General features: G+C 48.9%; 1 protein-coding gene across 6 annotated transcripts in view; it reads right to left on the bottom strand.

Annotated features, from left to right (window-relative positions):
- The window catches only part of CADM3 (cell adhesion molecule 3), a 675,629-nt gene that overhangs the window by 25,607 nt on the left and 629,748 nt on the right, over positions 1-20,274 (bottom strand). For all 6 annotated transcript variants that reach the window (XM_073639537.1, XM_073639540.1, XM_073639538.1 and 3 more), the window contains one exon: positions 18,828-18,918. In XM_073639537.1, coding sequence (XP_073495638.1) covers positions 18,828-18,918 — 91 coding nt within the window. The remainder of the gene's footprint in view (positions 1-18,827; positions 18,919-20,274) is intronic.

Genomic DNA, 20,274 nt, shown 5'->3' with positions numbered 1-20,274 from the left:
GCTGTGACATCACCTATTGTGAATGGTGGATCTTGTGCTATCTACTGTATATAGAGGTGTTATCAGTCATTGTACAGGAGCAGGAGGAGGTGAGTTGTGATATCACCTATTGTGAATGATGGATCCTGTGCTATCTACTGTATATAGAGGTGTTATCAGTCATTGTACAGGAGGAGGAGGTGAGCTGTGACATCACCTATTGTGAATGGTGGATCTTGTGCTATCTACTGTATATAGAGGTGTCATAAGTCATTGTAGTCCTGTCTGTTATAATCATGAGACTGATAGTATAAGAAATACAGTATAACACCTAGTGGCCAGTGTGAAAATGGCAAGATTGCTTGGTTTTTTGTGATAATTACAGCAATATGAAAAATGTCATAAAAGTCACCAAAAATGTTAATAAAATTACATGTAACTGAAACTCTACAATAGGTTACATTGTGATGGCACATTCCCTTTAGGTGAATTGTCCTGAGCTGCAGTACCGGGCACAGCCACAAGCATGCAGTATATGCAGAGAGGCAGCGCTGCAGCAGCGCGGTATTCAGCTGATTGCTGGAGGTGTTGGGAGGCGTCGGATCTCCGCTGATCAGATCTCCATAAGGACAGACCAACAATCTCGGAAAATCTCTTTAACTTTCAGGTGCCAAGTATTTATCTGGGATGGCACTGTGACATCGGGAATGAGTCACATCTAACGAGATTCACCACTGCTACCAGTCCAAGTGTGGGGATAATTCACTATGGGAATACTGGAAATGGCTCCTCCTCAATAGCGGAAGAATCCCTGCTCCAGAACAAGGCATCTAAGCAGAACTCCTCTACCAAGACATCAGGGAAAGAGGAGCTGGCGGCAGAAAATCACCTAATCTCTAAATCAGGCTTGTGCGTTCAATGTATTTTTTTAATGTATAGTAAAGTTTTTTTTCCTTTTTGCAATCTATATTAAAGATACAAAATAGAAATAAGGCCATTTGCACACCAACCAACTGGGACTTTTTTAGACTCTTACTTCCTGTTGTTTCAGGAAACAACACATGCACATAGCCACAATGGTCGGATTATGATCCTATATTTTGTATTGAAACATCTAATGAGCATGTGCAATCGTCATTGTGAAGGGAGGAGGAGAGCTGTGACATCGTCTATTCTGATTGGTGGATCCTTTATCAGCTGTGTATATAGGCTTCATCAGTCACTGTAATCCTGCCTCTCATGATAAGGAGCCTGCCGAAAACTCTTCCTTTAAGGGACAGAAAGTTTGAGTTTTAAAAAGCCCCAGTGGCCAATGTGAAAATTGCAATATTACTTTTATTTTATACCGATCATGATATTAAAAAATAGCAAAATTAAAAAGAAGAAAAAAAATGCATATAGTGCAAAAACCTGATTTAAACAATAAGTCATTTTCTGATAGCTTTCCTTTAAGGGGAACATTCCCTTTTCACAAGAGTTATGTGGATAACAGTGGTCTATCTATATATCTACAACAGAGATACAAATCTAAGCCACAATGCAGACAAACAAAACAGTAATGGGTCTTCATGATGTCATGTACCTTATTAATGCATTATAATAAACACATATTACCCACACTTCATACAATACATGACCCAACTTCAACGGCAGGCTTCCAATCGGGATTTCCCATTAAATTCATTAGCCTGTACTCATTTAATTAAGGGATGTCCTGTAGTCTATACACTACAGATAATTTATGGAGCCCAGGTACATTATAACATATAAGTGGGATCTTCTCAAATGTCAAAACCCTCGCCCTGGGGGCATGGCCTAGCTCTTGATGTGAGAGGTCGGGTGGCAGTGCCTCTCCACCACCATTAGCTTCAATTATCCTGCACAGAGCCCGAACCAGCCAAATCCCTTATCAGGAACTGCTGTCTGAGGGTCCCGGGAGTCAGAGGCGAGCTTCTGCCAGACTCAGAGAGTCCAACATGGGCCGCAAAAGGCAGAAGGATGCCGGGGCCTGCAGCAGTGCCTCAGCCCAAGATGGCACCGAGACAGAGGAAGAGGCGGGAAGGAGGAACACAGCCTATGCACGGAGGCTGGAGGCTTCAGCACGGCTGCACAGGTATGCGAGGGGCATGAAGGCAGATGAAGAAGGAAGTGAAGGCAGTGAGAAGCATGGAGATGAGGAGGTTGGATTTGCGGGAAAATGGGGTTGCTTATGCTGTTTGACCTGGTATGCTTGGGAACAAAATGGAAAGATGTTACTTGATGATGGTGGATTGTTTTTTCTAATGCACAATGAGTAACCGTACGGTTCGGATTTTAAGTTGGAATGTACGTGGTATATCTGACAGGATTAAGAGGGCAGCAGTTCTGAATCACATCAGATCTTGTGATCCTATGATTGCGTGCTTACAGGAGACCCATCTCACTAGAGATACTAGGCACTGGCTATCGAGAGGGTGGATGTTAAAGACATATCATTCCACTTATTCCTCGTACTCCAGGGGGGTGTCAGTCCTAATACACAAAAACGCACATTATGAAGAGCTGGCAGTGCAAGTAGACAGTGAAGGGCAGTATGTATGGATTGCGTGCAGATTGTATGGACACAAAATGATTTTAGTGGCTTTATATATCCCTCCACCTTATTCTAAAAAGGAACTTCAAGCAGTAATGGACTTGACGGCCAGATGGGGGGAGGCTCCGATGTTGATTATGGGAGATGTTAACAACACCATAAATGATTACTGGGATAAAGTACGTCCGGCAGGTATGGAAGCTGGACGGGACGGAATGACTGCATTTGGCACCTACGTGGGGGAGCTGGGGCTGGTGGATCTGTGGAGAGTACGAAATGAGGGTAAGAGGACCTTCTCGTGTCATTCGGCTACACACGGAACACTGTCAAGGATAGACCTGGCTTTTGGGGATACTGCTATGGATGGGATGGTTGGGGAAGTGGAATACCTACAGAGGACTCTATCGGATCATAGTCCTATGGTTGTCACGCTTCTAGTGGGATCTGCTCAGGGTCAGAGGGGAGGTTGGCGTCTTCACCCGACGTGGCTTAAAGTGGTGGATATGGGTGGCATAACCAAAGAACTAGAGCACTTCTTCCAAGTGAATGAAGGGAGTGCTGAGGCCACAGTGGTGTGGGAGGCTATGAAGGCATTTACGAGGGGACTCTTTATAAGTGAGATCTCACGGTGTAAGACCAAAACTAAATTGGCAGATCAACAAATAAAGGATGACTTGACAAGGGCAGAGGCAGACATGATTTTGGCGCCAACGAGTGTAGCTCACAATAGACTAAAATTGGCACAGGAGGCAGTTAATAAACTGCACATGATGCAAGCTGAGAGGAAAAGGGCATTTCAGCAAGCCCAATTCTTTGAGGAAGGAGAGAGAGTGGGTCGCTTGTTGGCGGTGATATCTGCGGCACAGAGGGAGTCTTCCAGGGTGTACAGGTTGAGAGACCAAACGGGGACGACTCTGACAGACACAAAGGACATATTGGAGGTCTTCAAGGAATATTACATGGCACTGTACAATTCAAGAGTACGGGACACGGAGGGGGCCGTAGAGGAATTTTTGGAAGGCATCTCACTGTCTAAATTGTCTGAGGAAGATAGGATGAGGTTGGATGAACCTGTGAGTGTGGAGGAGGTGGAATGTGCAATTCTGTCTATGCCCAATAACAAATCACCGGGTGCTGATGGTCTACCTGGGGAGGTGTACAGGGAGCTGGTGGAATTGCTAGCTCCAAAATTGAAATCTGTGTTTGATGAGGCTTTGGTGAAGGGGGCGTTACCGAGATCAATGGAGGAAGCGGTGATAGTGGTTCTGCCAAAGGAGGGGAAAGACCCCATGGATGCGGAGTCGTATAGGCCCATATCGTTGTTGACAACGGATGTCAAAATACTCGCTAAGATCCTGGCCACCCGGCTCACCGGGGTTGCGCATACTGTTATTCACGAGGACCAGTCGGGCTTTATGCCCAACCGCTCCACGGCTGTTAACTTGAGAAGATTATTTCTTAATATACAGCTGCCTGCTGATAATGGTGGCGGGAGAATAGTGATGTCATTGGACGCTAGAAAAGCATTTGATAGCGTGGAATGGAAATATTTATGGAAAATCATGGAAATAATGGGATTTGGCCCCGCATTCATGGCCTGGGTGAAGTTATTGTACTCATCCCCAAGGGCGGTAGTTAAGGTGAATGGTGAACGGTCCGGGATGTTTGACTTACATAGGGGCACAAGGCAGGGGTGCCCGCTGTCCCCGCTATTGTTTGCGGTGGCAGTGGAGCCCCTGGCGGCCAAAATAAGAGCTGAGAGAGGAGTGGTCGGATTTAAATTTGGGAGGCTGGAAGAAAAAATATCACTGTATGCCGATGACATCCTGTTATTTCTGGAAAATGCAGGAGAGACATTGGGGTGCACGATGGATGTAATTAAACACTTTGGGAGCATTTCGGGACTGGAGATAAACTGGCACAAGTCTTATGTCATGGCTGTAGATAGACCAATAAAAGCGGAGGAGATAGATGAGAGGGGGAAGCAGCTCCAGCTGGTTTCACAATTTAAATACCTTGGGATATGGGTGGCGCTTCCATTGACACGATTCACGGATCTGAATTTAGTTCCTCTGCTAGAGAAATTTAAAAAGAAAATAGGCGCATGGTGCCAATTGGCTTTGACGGTGACGGGTAGAACTAACCTGATTAAGATGGTCCTTATGCCACAACTAATGTACGTTTTGCACAACTCACCGATATGGCTACCAAAAAAACGGTTTCAGGGTATTGATTCTATCTTCAGATCCTTGATATGGGGCAAGAGGCAGGCAAGGATTAAATTGGGAACGCTGCAAAATGGGAAGGAGGAGGGAGGATTGGCCGCACCCAATCCCTGGGTCTATTTCTTGGCAGTACAGGGCCAGCATGTCAGGGGATGGAGAGAACCCGATTGTGGAGGGGCAGCTTGCCGGGTGCTGGTACATGTGTCGGGGAGACGCCCACTGGTCCAGGCGTTAGAGGATGGTACCTTTAAGAAATTGGGAGCAATATATCCTACCTTAGGCTTGACTCAGAAGGTATGGGACACTATTAAAAAGATCAGGGGGGTGGACGGGCTGACTAAGTACTCACCGGTGTTGGGCAATGAACATCTGCCGGAACTTAATAAGCTGTGTCAAATGGGCAATTGGAAGGCGCAAGGAGTGAGATATGTGTGCCAGCTGCAGAGTGGAACGGACCTGAAGACCTTTGAGAAATTGAGAGAAGAATTTGATTTGCCTTTGGTATGGGGATTTCAATACTATAGGCTTCGACATGCTTGGAGGGCACAGTGTGGATTGGGAGCCATGACGGTTCAGGGTGACATTGTACTAGACTCTGTATGTATGAAGGGAGGGACGAGGGGAGTCATATCGAGCTTATATCATTACCTACTGCACTCCTATCTGGGGGGAAATCACTTCATTGCAAAGAGTAAATGGGAAAGGGAGGTGGGTACCCTCACAACAGAACAATGGGAGGCAATTCTAGAATATGTCCCGAAGATCTCTCTAAGCGAGCAGGCACGGATCTCCCAATTATACATAATACATAGGACATACAAAACACCGCTGCGCCTGTACAAGGCGGGCTTGAGGGGAGATTCCAGTTGCCCTAGATGTGGCACGGACCAGGCCGGACTGCTACACATGCTATGGTCATGCCCACGGCTAGTGGCTTATTGGTTGGTCGTTGTTAACAAAATTGAGAGGGCTTATACATGTACAATTGACAGAAACCCGGTGCTGTGTGTTTTGGGGGAGGTGGATGGAATACCTGTCTCAGAACATTACAAAGTGGCGATAGCGCGATTGCTATATGTGGCACGCAAACTAATAGCACGAAAATGGACAGATTCGGAACCCCCCACTAGGAGGGAATTTATTGCTCAGACACGTACGGTAATGCATTTAGAGGAAAGCATTTACAGGCGGAGGCATGGAGAGAGAACTTTTGGGAAAATATGGTCCGCATGGATGGCGGTAATATGATTGTCAATGTTCCCAGGTATGCCCGGCATAAGGAGTATTGGCGGGAGGGGGGAGGGGGGAGAGGGTTTTGACTGTATTACTACACGTTATGTGAATTGTTATATGTATATTGATAACTGTTTGCTGTAAATTTTTGAAACCTAAATAAAAATAATTGGTTTAAAAAAAAAAAAAACCCTCGCCCTAATCATGGACTATAACCCTAACCTTAACTCTAACCCTTATTCCAACCCTAACCCTATTAGCCTAATCCTTATTTCTACCCTAACTTCAGCCCCAACCCTTATTCCAACCCTATCCCTATTAGCCTAATCCTAATTTCTACCCTAACCCTAAAACCCTAACTTCAGCCCTAACCCTTATTCCAACCCTAACCCTATTAGCCTAATCCTTATTTCTACCCTAACCCTAAAACCCTATCATCAGCCCTAACCCTTATTCCAACCCTATCCCTATTAGCCTAATCCTTATTTCTACCCTAACCCTAAAACCCTATCTTCAGCCCTAACCCTTATTCCAGCTGTTAACCCTATTCCTTATTTCTACCCTAATTCCAATCCTAGGCCTAACTCTAGTATAATAACTGTAACCCAACGCCTCACACATTCCTCCTAACACTGGCACATATTTGTGCCCCCACAATATAAACCATCCATCAAGTGTCTTCATCCTGGCCTATACCCCTGTGAGGTGCACTGGTAGCGATGCAGAAGGTCATATCATTTCTCATTTCGGAGCACATTACAGATCCATGTTGGGGGCTGAGCACAGGGCTAAGGACCCTCACTGACAGCTTCATAGATCTTTACATTACTGTATTGATTAGGTGTGTTAACCCCTTAGGAGCCTCCCCATGATTGCCTTGATGGGAATATCTGTCTCCACGATGTGGTCACCGGTGTTCAGAACTACAGAAAGGCAGAATGCTGGGGGGCTACGGGTGTTTACTCTATGGGTTAAATTATTTAGCATTTTATAGATTGGACTATAAAAATGGAGATATCAGATATGTTTATTCACTTTATTTTGTATTTGGAAAAGAAGGGTGATTTAAGCTTGGTTATTTTTTAAAAAAAACTTTTTTCTATTTTCTTCTCTTTAGCCCCCTGAAGCACTTGAACTTGTGATCATTTGGTTGCTTGTTCTGTGCACTGCAATGTATAGTAGAGATTGCCCAGCCTGCGGCTGATCTTCATGGTGCTCACAAAGGGGTCAGTGGTGAGACCCTTCAGTGTGCTCCGGGATGCCATGTCAACCCACAATTGTGTATGGGCATCAGAGTGGTTGTATCATGTGATTGAGCCACTAAATGTCGCGGTCAGAGACCGACACTGGCATCTGATTGATTAATCAGCAGCAATCGGACCCAGCTCCTGTCGCTGCTGTTTACGGCAGGTGATAGCTGTATAACCCCGGCCCTGTAAGTTATGGGGTCACCTCTTCAGCCCACTCCATGCACCCATACCTGAATTGTGACCTACACGTATGTCAGATATCCAGAAGGGGTCTGGATCTGTCATTTGATTTTTAAAAAAACAAACTCCATATATTAAACAGATCCGGTAAGACCTGATGGAACTTACTCTGAAACTCCATGCAGTAAAGTTCTTTGAATGTTTTGACACTAAAGTATGTAATTCATCAGTCCAGATCTATCTGTACTCATAATATGCTCAGGATTATACAGCCATCCGTTCATTAATGTTTAGAGTAAGTACACCAGCCCCATTAGGTCAACTTTATTTTATAGCAAAGGCATTTATAACTAGCCGGATCTGTCATCAGATTTCCCAATGACTCGACCTACTCTTTCTTTTACTGTGACTGATTGGCTTCCGGGTGACCATTTCTGAGTCACTAATCATGTAGTCCTCAGGCTGGACATGGAAACACATGAGCATGTAGTACGGCGCTCATGGTGCGGGGCCGGTGCAGAATATGGGGGGCAAGGAAGGTCTATCCAATCAGAGCCGGGTCCTCAGGCTGGACATGGAAACACATGAGCATGTAGTACGGCGCTCATGGTGCGGGGCCGGTGCAGAATACGGGGGGCAAGGATGGTCTATCCAAACACAGCCGGGTCCTCAGGCTGGACATGGAAACACATGAGCATGTAGTACGGCGCTCATGGTGCGGAGCCGGTGCAGAATGCGGGGGGCAAGGATGGTCTATCCAAACACAGCCGGGTCCTCAGGCTGGACATGGAAACACATGAGCATGTAGTATGGCGCTCATGGTGCAGGGCCGGTGCAGAATGCGGGGGGCAAGGATGGTCTATCCAAACACAGCCGGGTCCTCAGGCTGGACATGGAAACACATGAGCATGTAGTACGGCGCTCATGGTGCGGGGCCGGTGCAGAATACGGGGGGCAAGGAAGGTCTATCCAAACACAGCCGGGTCCTCAGGCTGGACATGGAAACACATGAGCATGTAGTACAGCGCTCATGGTGCGGAGCCGGTGCAGAATGCGGGGGGCAAGGAAGGTCTATCCAAACACAGCCGGGTCCTCAGGCTGGACATGGAAACACATGAGCATGTAGTACGGCGCTCATGGTGCGGAGCCAGTGCAGAATGCGGGGGGCAAGAAAGGTCTATCCAAACACAGCCGGGTCCTCAGGCTGGACATGGAAACACATGAGCATGTAGTACGGCGCTCATGGTGCGGGGCCGGTGCAGAATACGGGGGACAAGGATGGTCTATTCAATCAGAGCCGGCTTCAGGTATCTGTAGGCCCTCGGGAACCAGAGTGGACATGCCCCTGACGCGCCCCCTGGGACATATTCCTTTTTGAGGGGAATACCCGGCACCGGATCAGATGGGGGGTTGTAGTCTCCGAGCGGCTGTGACCCGGTCCCGTGCCCAGGGCGTCAAGCTCAGTGTTATGTGGCAGCTTTACAGATGTTACTAAAGTTCTTTTGTGTCGACTACGCCACCCGTTGTGATGCGGTCACTGTGGCCGCCGCTGCAGCAGGGTCCGCTGAGGCTGATGGTGGATGCGCAGCTTGGTGGGATAACCCCCAACGGGAGGGGTATAGCCTCAGAGGGGACAGGCGCAGAGGATGGGGGTTGTGGTGGTGCGGTGCAGCCGGCAATGAAGACAGACTCAGGTTGTGCAGTTAAGGGTGTTTACTTACTGCAGATGTTGTACTGGTCACTCCAGCTGCTAGTGACCACCCGAGCCGTGCTGCGTCCACCAGGTCCTGGATCCAGCCAACCCCCAAACAAGTCCGGAGCGTGGCCCTGAGCTCTCCCTCTGTCCTTTCTTCAGCCGTCCCCACCAGTGATTCACCTAGGTCCAGCTCCCTCGGGCCTTCTGTTGGGACACCCTTGGCCCTGGGTTCCCTGACCCTTCATGTGGTGTGCCTTCGGGGTGAATATGGTGGGTGACCGTGGCAAACGCTGCCCACGATCTCCGGTCTCTGGCTAGGGATTGTTTTTGCCCCCACCAGCTTGGGTTCCGGTACCCTGATGCTGACTCCTCACCCGGTGCTCTAATTTGGGTTCTTGGGTCCCTTTAGTCTTCCCCCTCTGGGTCTTTCTCTGCTCCACTCTCTCTCTCTCCAGGGCTGCTGTTTCCTGCTCTCTGCATCTGACTTGTCCTCTGCAGCCGACTGACTCTCTGCGTCTGACTTGTCCTCTGCAGCCGACTGACTCTCTGCGTCTGACCCTGATTCTAGTTGGTGCCCACCTTATATATCCCTCTATGTGTGAGCTCAGGTGACCAGCACCCAATGAGCTCCTATCACTACCCAGACTGCTCCCCCTATCTGCCCCTACACTACATGGGATGTACCACCCCCCTCCCACTCCAGCCAGGAACAGGCTCGGTTGTACCTGCACATTTCTAAGTGGGAGTACCGTCGGCCTGCTCCTCTGAAATGGGATGTATGTAGTGCATGCAGTCTATCTGAGCTCAGTTCCACACTCCATCCTTACCCGGGAGTGGAATATCACACCTCTGGGTTGAGGTGCAATACCCCTGTAGCAGCCGAATCCTCAGGGTGCTACATTCCCCCCTGGTAAATCACAGCACGTCCTCGGGCTGTAAGACAAAAAACAACACCAAAACATACAATTTTTTTCATATAAACATATAAAACATATAAAACATTATATATATAAAACTTTTTTTTTTTTTTTTTTTTTATATAAACATTCTCGTAGACTTCTCTTGTCTCTGGTTCCTCCTCCGGACACTGTGCAACGTGTGTCCGGGAAAAGTGCGACAGTCTCTTAGAAAAAACTGGTTTTCCTATAAAACCGGTAGGGGGCGCTTTAGGACGCGCAACTATATACAGGGAAGTTGGAAGTTGGCCGCTCTCAGTCCTCGGCCAGGTAGAGGGAAGGGAATGGCTGCTCACAGTCCTCAGCCTGTAGGATAAAGGGGTTAACGGGTAAACAGTTCACTGGTCCCAACGGGGACTATTTTTAGCAGCAACGGTTCACTGTGCCCCGACGGGCAACTATATACAGTCTCTACTCCCGTCCTCAACGACGGCTCCCTCCTGCTTTTTCTTGATATGATGTTTCTTCAGACCCGTCCGGGTCCTCTGGCTCCTCCTCTCCGTACCGCAACTCCTCCTCCGTCAAGCGGTGTACGTGGAGGGCGTAAGGTCCTTTGGCACACTTGTGCCGGGTGAAAGTGACTTCGTCTCCGACGTAGAGGTCACGGCCTTTGTGACCTTCCGGCAGGTGGGACTCGACGTCTCTGCGAGTCACAAAAACGTCACCGCGGTTGTTACGGTCCCGAATAAAGCCCCACCCATGCTGCGGGTTGAACTTTATCACTGTCCCGATGGTGCGGGGACAATGCGCTGCACGGGGGTTCCTCCTAGTCCGGCTCTTCTGCTCCGCGCTCCGGATTTGGGCCTGTTGTTCTCTGACCCGCCTCTCCTCCCGTTCTCTCTTAAACTCTGCTAGCTGCTGACGACAACACTCAGTACGCTCAGCGGCGACTGCCCGAGTTTCTCCGGTGAACCCCATCAAATCTTCTCCCGTGGGGTCCCACACGAATTGGGCTTCTTCTAAAGGAGGCGAGACCCGAGTCACGGGCTTCGGAGCCGGGATCAGGGGCTCACACAAGGGCCCTAGTCTTTGTTGCCGCTCCAGCTCATGGTATCCTTCGGGCCAGATGAAGGGCCGCCCGTCCGGCCATGAGAGCTGGCTGAACAAGTCCTCCCCCAGGTGTGGCACCCTTGGTTTTACGGGCGCGGGCGCGGTGGTGGTAGCGCCCGGGTTGCCCAGGCCTTGCGGCCAGGCCTGGGGCACCTGGAAGGTGAAGGGCACCGTTAGGACGGCGGCGCCCTGGGCTACCTGGCCTTGCGGCCAGGCCGGAGGCTCCGCGGAGGTAGGGGGCGCTGTTGGTGGTGCGGCGCCCGGGGGTACTAGGCCTTGCGACCAGGCTGGTGGTAATTCCTGCTTTGTCACGCTCCGGGTCGAGGCGCGTGACGTCACAGGGGTCGCTGCGGCGGCTTCCGGTCGGGGCCTAGTCCATGGCGGTGACATGGCGGCCACGGGCACAGCAGGGGGACTTTCGGGCTCTGCGACGGGGAGCTGGGGCAGGTGGGCGGTTTCTCGGCTTGGGGTATAGGCGTCCCCTTTACCTGCCTCCATGCGTTCGGCTCCCTCCTCGGCGCCGTCTCCGGCCTTGGGTCCTCCCGCGCCATCCTCAGAGGCGGTCTGCTTCCTCTTCCAGGGTAGCGCGCTCCGTTGACTGGTCTCTGCTTGCTGGGCCATCTCCCGGCTCCACTCCGCCAGTATCTCACGCTGTACCCGGGCCATCCTCCTTGCGAGGCCCTCCAGGGCTGTTTGTGCACACTCCCGGTCTCGGGGGAGCTGCGCTAAGATCTCCGCTAGACCTAGCGGGGTTGTGGACTCTAGCAGGCTCCTGACCATCGGGTCGGTGCTGCTCTGCTCTGCTTCCGGCAGGCTCCTGGCCAGCGGGCCGGTGCTGCTCTGCCCTCCTTCCTCGGTCTCTAGCAGACTCCTGGCCAGCGGGCCGGTGCTGTTCTGCTTTTTCTCCATCTCCGGGTGAGCTCCTCCGCTACTCCTCGTTAGACCTCTTGCCTCCGGGTGCGCTCGCTCCAGACTCCTCCCGGCGACACCCATCTTTGTTCTCTCCTTTCGTCTCCTCCCACTTAGAGGGCGGTCCCGGGGCAACTCGGTGACTGTCAGATCCAGGGGTAGTTCTTTCACGCTGACAGACACCTCCAGCATCACAGTCTCTGTTGGTGGGGGCGGTTTCCACTTTTGGCGCCATTTTCTGTCCTGGCCCACGATGGGAGGTGGCCTCTTGCCCTCCTTTGGCACGCCCATAATGGCGTCCGCTGCTCTTCCAAGGCGGGAAATCTGCGGTTTTGGCGGGAAGCGTCGCCCAGTGGCGGGAAACTCTGTAGATGGCGGGAACAAGCTGGAAATGGCGGACAATCGGCGGGAAACGACTGGTGATGGAGTCCGATGGCGTGGACCCTCCGGAACCGGCGGGAGACTTCTTTCTGAGGTAAACTTGCACTTTTCTTCAGGCACGCAGTACCCGGGTGTTGCGGGCACGTAATCCTGCCGACTACGCCAAAGTTGACGCGCCCCCTGGGACATATTCCTTTTTGAGGGGAATACCCGGCACCGGATCAGATGGGGGGTTGTAGTCTCCGAGCGGCTGTGACCCGGTCCCGTGCCCAGGGCGTCAAGCTCAGTGTTATGTGGCAGCTTTACAGATGTTACTAAAGTTCTTTTGTGTCGACTACGCCACCCGTTGTGATGCGGTCACTGTGGCCGCCGCTGCAGCAGGGTCCGCTGAGGCTGATGGTGGATGCGCAGCTTGGTGGGATAACCCCCAACGGGAGGGGTATAGCCTCAGAGGGGACAGGCGCAGAGGATGGGGGTTGTGGTGGTGCGGTGCAGCCGGCAATGAAGACAGACTCAGGTTGTGCAGTTAAGGGTGTTTACTTACTGCAGATGTTGTACTGGTCACTCCAGCTGCTAGTGACCACCCGAGCCGTGCTGCGTCCACCAGGTCCTGGATCCAGCCAACCCCCAAACAAGTCCGGAGCGTGGCCCTGAGCTCTCCCTCTGTCCTTTCTTCAGCCGTCCCCACCAGTGATTCACCTAGGTCCAGCTCCCTCGGGCCTTCTGTTGGGACACCCTTGGCCCTGGGTTCCCTGACCCTTCATGTGGTGTGCCTTCGGGGTGAATATGGTGGGTGACCGTGGCAAACGCTGCCCACGATCTCCGGTCTCTGGCTAGGGATTGTTTTTGCCCCCACCAGCTTGGGTTCCGGTACCCTGATGCTGACTCCTCACCCGGTGCTCTAATTTGGGTTCTTGGGTCCCTTCAGTCTTCCCCCTCTGGGTCTTTCTCTGCTCCACTCTCTCTCTCTCCAGGGCTGCTGTTTCCTGCTCTCTGCATCTGACTTGTCCTCTGCAGCCGACTGACTCTCTGCGTCTGACTTGTCCTCTGCAGCCGACTGACTCTCTGCGTCTGACCCTGATTCTAGTTGGTGCCCACCTTATATATCCCTCTATGTGTGAGCTCAGGTGACCAGCACCCAATGAGCTCCTATCACTACCCAGACTGCTCCCCCTATCTGCCCCTACACTACATGGGATGTACCACCCCCCTCCCACTCCAGCCAGGAACAGGCTCGGTTGTACCTGCACATTTCTAAGTGGGAGTACCGTTGGTCTGCTCCTCGGAAATGGGATGTATGTAGTGCATGCAGTCTATCTGAGCTCAGTTCCACACTCCATCCTTACCCGGGAGTGGAATATCACACCTCTGGGTTGAGGTGCAATACCCCTGTAGCAGCCGAATCCTCAGGGTGCTACACCCCGACCCGGACAGGTGCAGAACATGTCTATCTAGATAACAAGGCCCTGTGAGCCGGCCGTCCTCCATGCTGGCGGGACGTGGAGGATGGATTGATGTCTAGCCTGGCTTTGTAGTAATGGAGTGTGACCAGCAACAGAAAGAACAGGAAGAGGACTTCAGATGGATTTTGGAGCTCTGGTTCCTCTCTTGTTTGTGATTTTTACACCCACACAATTGCATGAAGTAGTAGTTTCCATCATGGTTGCTGCATAAGCCGGGGGTCGCTCCTTCACATGAGGTCAAGTGTAGGACACAAGAGAGTGGAAGGTGGTGCCGAGGTGAAGCCTGGGAGAAGCGAAACATTTACAAACCAAGGTGGGACCAGTAACAAGATGAGACTGATTACGGAGGCTGAGAGGGACGTTACCGCCGAGAAATACACATTCATCATCTTCTCTATAAATCTCAATGAAAAGGAGAAAATGTAACAAAGCCTTCAGGCAGATATAGTGTGGACTGCAGACAATAACAGAGACAGAACACAGGCAGAGACCCAGCGCCGGACCTGGGGAGGGTGAGTAAAGCGTAGTTTGTTTGGTTTTTAAGACAAACTGCTGCAACGGGCGACTGGAAATTTCCAAAACTAGAAACCCTCTTTATGGTGATTTTGGCAGGACCGGGTAACTACTATACCTAGAATGTGTAAGGGTCTGCTACATTACATCATCTAATCCTGTGTCTGACACGGGCTTACTCCGCTCTCCCCATTGAAACACATGTATGCCAAGCTAAGTATTTTTGTGTTAGGGGGATCGATAGAGGAGACTGCTGAATTCTATTAAGCCAAAAGTACCAACCCTAAAGAAAGCAAGTCATCAGCTAGACCCTGGAAAAGTGTAAACTGGCTGATCACTGAGGGTCCCACTGCTGGACCCTCCATGGATCCTAAGAATGGGGCTCTGGAGTGATATTGGCACATGGGCACCCCTGCTCTATTCATTGTCCATGGGGCTATAGTTACATAGACGGTGGGGTAGATCCAACTTCATAGTCTACAGCTACACCTGGAGTTTTCATAGTTGGACTTTATTGAAAAAAAAAAATCCTAACTTTAACCCCTTCACCCCCGAGAGTGGTTTGCATGTTAATGACCGGGCCAATTTTTACAATTCTGACCACTGTCACTTTATGAGGTAATTACTCTGGAACGCTTCAACGGATCCCCCTGATTCTGAGACTGTTTTTTCGTGACATATTGTACTTCATGATTGTGGAAAAATTTCTTCGATATCACTTCCATTTATTTGTGAAAAAAAACAGAAATTGTAAGAAAATTTTGAAAATTTTAATTTTATGCCTTAAATCAGAGAGATACAGTACAGACCAAAAGTTTGGACACACCTTCTCATTTAAAGATTTTTCTGTATTTTCATGACTATGAAAATTGTACATTCACACTGAAGGCATCAAAACTATGAATTAACACATGTGGAATTATATACTTAACAATAAAGTGTGAAACAACTGAAAATATGTCTTATATTCTAGGTTCTTCACAGTAGCCACCTTTTGCTTTGATGACTGCTTTGCACACTCTTGGCATTCTCTTGATGAGCTTCAAGAGGTAGTCACCGGAAATGGTTTTCGCTTCACAGGTGTGCCCTGTCAGGTTTAATAAGTGGAATTTCTTGCCTTATAAATGGGGTTGGGACCATCAGTTGTGTTGTGCAGAAGTCTGGTGGATACACAGCTGATAGTCCTACTGAATAGACTGTTAGAATTTGTATAATGGCAAGAAAAAAGCAGCTAAGTAAAGAAAAACGAGTGGCCATCATTACTTTAAGAAATGAAGGTCAGTCCGTCTGAAAAATTGGGCAAACTTTGAAAGTGTCCCCAAGTGCAGTTGCAAAAACCATCAAGCGCTACAAAGAAACTGGCTCACATGAGGACCGACCCAGGAAAGGAAGACCAAGAGTCACCTCTGCTTCTGAGGATAAGTTTATCCGAGTCGCCAGCCTCAGAAATCGCAGGTTAACAGCAGCTCAGATTAGAGACCAGGTCAATGCCACACAGAGTTCTAGCAGCAGACACATCTCAACAACAACTGTTAAGAGGAGACTTTGTGCAGCAGGCCTTCATGGTAAAATAGCTGCTAGGAAACCACTGCTAAGGACAGGCAACAAGCAGAAGAGACTTGTTTGGGCTAAAGAACACAAGGAATGGACATTAGACCAGTGGAAATCTGTGCTTTGGTCTGATGAGTCCAAATTTGAGATCTTTGGTTCCAACCACCGTGTCTTTGTGCGACGCAGAAAAGGTGAACGGATGGACTCTACATGCCTGGTTCCCACCGTGAAGCATGGAGGAGGAGGTGTGATGGTGTGGGGGGGCTTTGCTGGTGACACTGTTGGGGATTTATTCAAAATTGAAGGCATACTGAACCAGCATGGCTACCACAGCATCTTGCAGCAGCATGCTATTCCATCCAGTTTGCGTTTAGTTGGACCATCATTTATTTTTCAACAGGACAATGACCCCAAACACACCTCCAGGCTGTGTAAGGGCTATTTGACCAAGAAGAAGAGTGATGGGGTGCTACGCCAGATGACCTGGCCTCCACAGTCACCAGACCTGAACCCAATCGAGATGGTTTGGGGTGAGCTGGACCTCAGAGTGAAGGCAAAAGGGCCAACAAGTGCTAAGCATCTCTGGGAACTCCTTCAAGATTGTTGGAAGACCATTTCCGGTGACTACCTCTTGAAGCTCATCAAGAGAATGCCAAGAGTGTGCAAAGCAGTCATCAAAGCAAAAGGTGGCTACTTTGAAGAACCTAGAATATAAGACATATTTTCAGTTGTTTCACACTTTTTTGTTAAGTATATAATTCCACATGTGTTAATTCATAGTTTTGATGCCTTCAGTGTGAATGTACAATTTTCATAGTCAAGATAATACAGAAAAATCTTTAAATGAGAAGGTGTGTCCAAACTTTTGGTCTGTACTGAATGTCACACAAAATAGTTAATAAATAACATTTCCCACATGTCTACTTTACATCAGCACAATTTTGGAACCAAAATTTTTTTTGTTATGGAGCTATAAGGGTTAAAAGTTGACCAGCGATTTCTCATTTTTCCAACAAAATTTACAAAACCATTTTTTAGGGACCACATCATATTTGAAGTGACTTTGAGGGGTCTTTATGACAGAAAATACCCAAAAGTGACACCATTCTAAAAACTGCACCCCTCAAGGTGCTCAAAACCACATTCAAGAACTTTATTAACCCTTCAGGTGCTTCACAGGAATTTTTGGAATGTGGAAGAAAAAAATGAACATTTTACTTTTTTTGCAAAAAATGTTAATTTAGACCTCAATTTTTTTATTTTCGCAGGGGTAACAGGAAAAAATGGACCCCAAAATTTGTTGTACAATTTCTCCTGAGCACGCAGATACCCCATATGTGGGGAAAAAACACTGTTTGGGCGCACGGCAGGGTTCGGAAGGGACGGAGCGCCATTTGACTTTTGAATGTAAAATTTGCTTGAATAATTAGCGGACGCCATGTTGCGTTTGGGGAGCCCCTGATGTGCCTAAACAGTGGAAACCCCCCACAAGTGACACCATCTTGGAAACTAGACCCCTCAGGGAACTTATCTAGATGTGTGGTGAGCACCTTGAACCCCCAAGTGCTTTACAGAAGTTTATAACATAGAGCCGTAAAAATAAAATTTTTACATTTTTGCAACATAGCACCAGGTGTCAGCTGTGACAGTCAGCTGACACCCAGCGGAGATCACCCCGCATCGCTTGTGTGCAGGCGCGATCGCCATATGACCTAATAGTACATCATTGGTCCAATCAGCCCAGGTCACCATGACGTACTATTAGGTCACACGTCAGAATTTTTTTTTTACATAAATTAATGTATTTTGGGTTAAATAACATTTTTGCAATTTGGTTTAATTAAAAATGTTGCACCTTTTGCCTTTTCCTTGCACATAGCAGAATGAGCTAACTGAGAATCCTTCAGTTAACTAGATCTGACAGAGTGAACTAGATCGTAGCTCTTCTATCTTCCTACTCAGGAGCTTCTCTCAACTGATTTATCATCTCAAAGTGGAGCTCAACTTTGATGTGGTCAGACATCAGATTAGAGGAGCTGAGGGAGCTGATAGATTGTCAGTTAACTCATTTAGCTCAGCCATAGACAGGTTATGGAGGCAAACATTTTAATAAAACCCCAAATAAATGCATCTGGTCTGCTTGATCTCCATCAATCACAAAAGCATCCCAGACTAGACGTGTGTGAACAGAGCGGTACTGAGCATGTGCGATCGCTGCTCCATTTCCTGTCCATAGGAGTGGTGGACGCACATGCTCTCTACTGCTTTGGATCCCCCGCTCTCTGGATCGCTGGAGGTCTCTAAAGTGATCATACATTTTTTGCCTGATAAACCCTTTAAAATATGTCCTGCACCTTGTAAGACACCTTTAATGGCAGGTTGTGAGGTAATCATTTAATTGTGGTATGACACCCCAGCTTCTTAAATATGCTGTTGTATTGTCGACCTTCGAGAGCGCACTGCTCCCCTGCCTCCTGACTTCCTGAGGAGCTCTGTGCTCCTGATCATTGACACTATACGCTATATGCGCTATACAAGAGGCACAGCTGTGCGCTCCTCCATGCTGTGAAATGAAGCCATTTAGACTCTGCAGTGTCGGAGGAGCTATCCAGCCATCTGACTAGCTTCAGAGCAGCGCTTACAAGCTCTATAGCCATAAGCCTGTAAGCACTGAGCTCCTTGTCTAGGAGAGCAGCCACCTCTACTACAAAGGTGGTTGGTAATCTTAGCAACAAGTAGTATAGAATAAAAATTAAAAATCCCTCCATTCTGGAAAACCAAGATTCTCATTGGCCCCAAAAGGCCTAGTGGCCCCCGATATCCTCCCCAGCTCAGCTAGGTATGCTTAATACTACATGTCTATACTCACTCAGGATTCCCATAGGCATCGCACTGCAGCTGCAGCCTGTCCCCCTCCCTTGGTGGGTTGGGCCGAGACTCGATCTTCGCTGTTGGGTGATCTGTAAGAAAAATGACAAAATAAATGACACAATAATCAAAGCTGATGATAAAAGTCACATAACATGGTGAACTCTGAAATATTCAATACAGACCCAGATCACATCAGAAAGACTTTTCCAATAAAATATTAGCAAAAATTGCTCATGAGGAAGAATGGGATAAGATTCCATAGGAACACTGCCAACAGCTGATGTCTTCATTACAGCAGGTCATAACAGCCAGAGGGAAACCAATCATAACAGCCAGAGTGACAGCAGGTCATAACAGCCAGAGAGACAGCAGGTTAAAAGAGCCAGAGGATCAGCAGGTCATAACAGCCAGAGAGACAGCAGGTTAAAAGAGCCAGAGGATCAGCAGGTCATAACAGCCAGAGAGACAGCAGGTTAAAAGAGCCAGGGGATCAGCAGGTCATAACAGTCAGAGAGACAGCAGGTCATAACAGCCAGAAGAACAGCAGGTCATAACAGCCAGATAGACAGCAGGTCAAAACAGCCAGAGAGACAGCAGGTCATAACAGCCAGAGAGACAGCAGGTCATAACAGCCAGAGAGACAGCAGATCATAACAGACAGAAGAACAGCAGGTCATAACAGCCAGAGAGACAGCAGGTCATAACAGCCAGAGAGACAGCAGGTCATAGCATCCAGAGAGACAGCAGGTCATAGCATCCAGAAGAACAGCAGGTCATAACAGCCAGAGAGACAGCAGGTCATAGCAGCCAGAGAGACAGCAGGTCATAACAGCCAGAGAGACAGCAGGTCATAACAGCCAGAAGAACAGCAGGTCATAACAGCCAGAGAGACAGCAGGTCATAACAGCCAGAGAGACAGCAGGTCATAACAGCCAGAAGAACAGCAGGTCATAACAGCCAGAAGAACAGCAGGTCATAACAGCCAGAGAGACAGCAGGTCATAACAGCCAGAGAGACAGCAGGTTAAAAGAGCCAGGGGATCAGCAGGTTATAACAGTCAGAGAGACAGCAGGTCATAACAGCCAGAAGAACAGCAGGTCATAACAGCCAGATAGACAGCAGGTCAAAACAGCCAGAGAGACAGCAGGTCATAACAGCCAGAGAGACAGCAGGTCATAACAGCCAGAGAGACAGCAGATCATAACAGACAGAAGAACAGCAGGTCATAACAGCCAGAGAGACAGCAGGTCATAACAGCCAGAGAGACAGCAGGTCATAGCAGCCAGAGAGACAGCAGGTCATAACAGCCAGAAGAACAGCAGGTCATAACAGCCAGAGAGACAGCAGGTCATAACAGCCAGAAGAACAGCAGGTCATAACAGCCAGAGAGACAGCAGGTCATAACAGCCAGAGAGACAGCAGGTCATAACAGCCAGAAGAACAGC

Source organism: Phyllobates terribilis, unplaced genomic scaffold (genome assembly GCF_046119375.1).
Source record: "Phyllobates terribilis strain yellow unplaced genomic scaffold, ASM4611937v1 Scaffold_7__3_contigs__length_470593459, whole genome shotgun sequence".
NCBI lineage: Eukaryota > Metazoa > Chordata > Amphibia > Anura > Dendrobatidae > Phyllobates > Phyllobates terribilis.
This window is presented reverse-complemented; position numbering and strand designations above follow the sequence as displayed.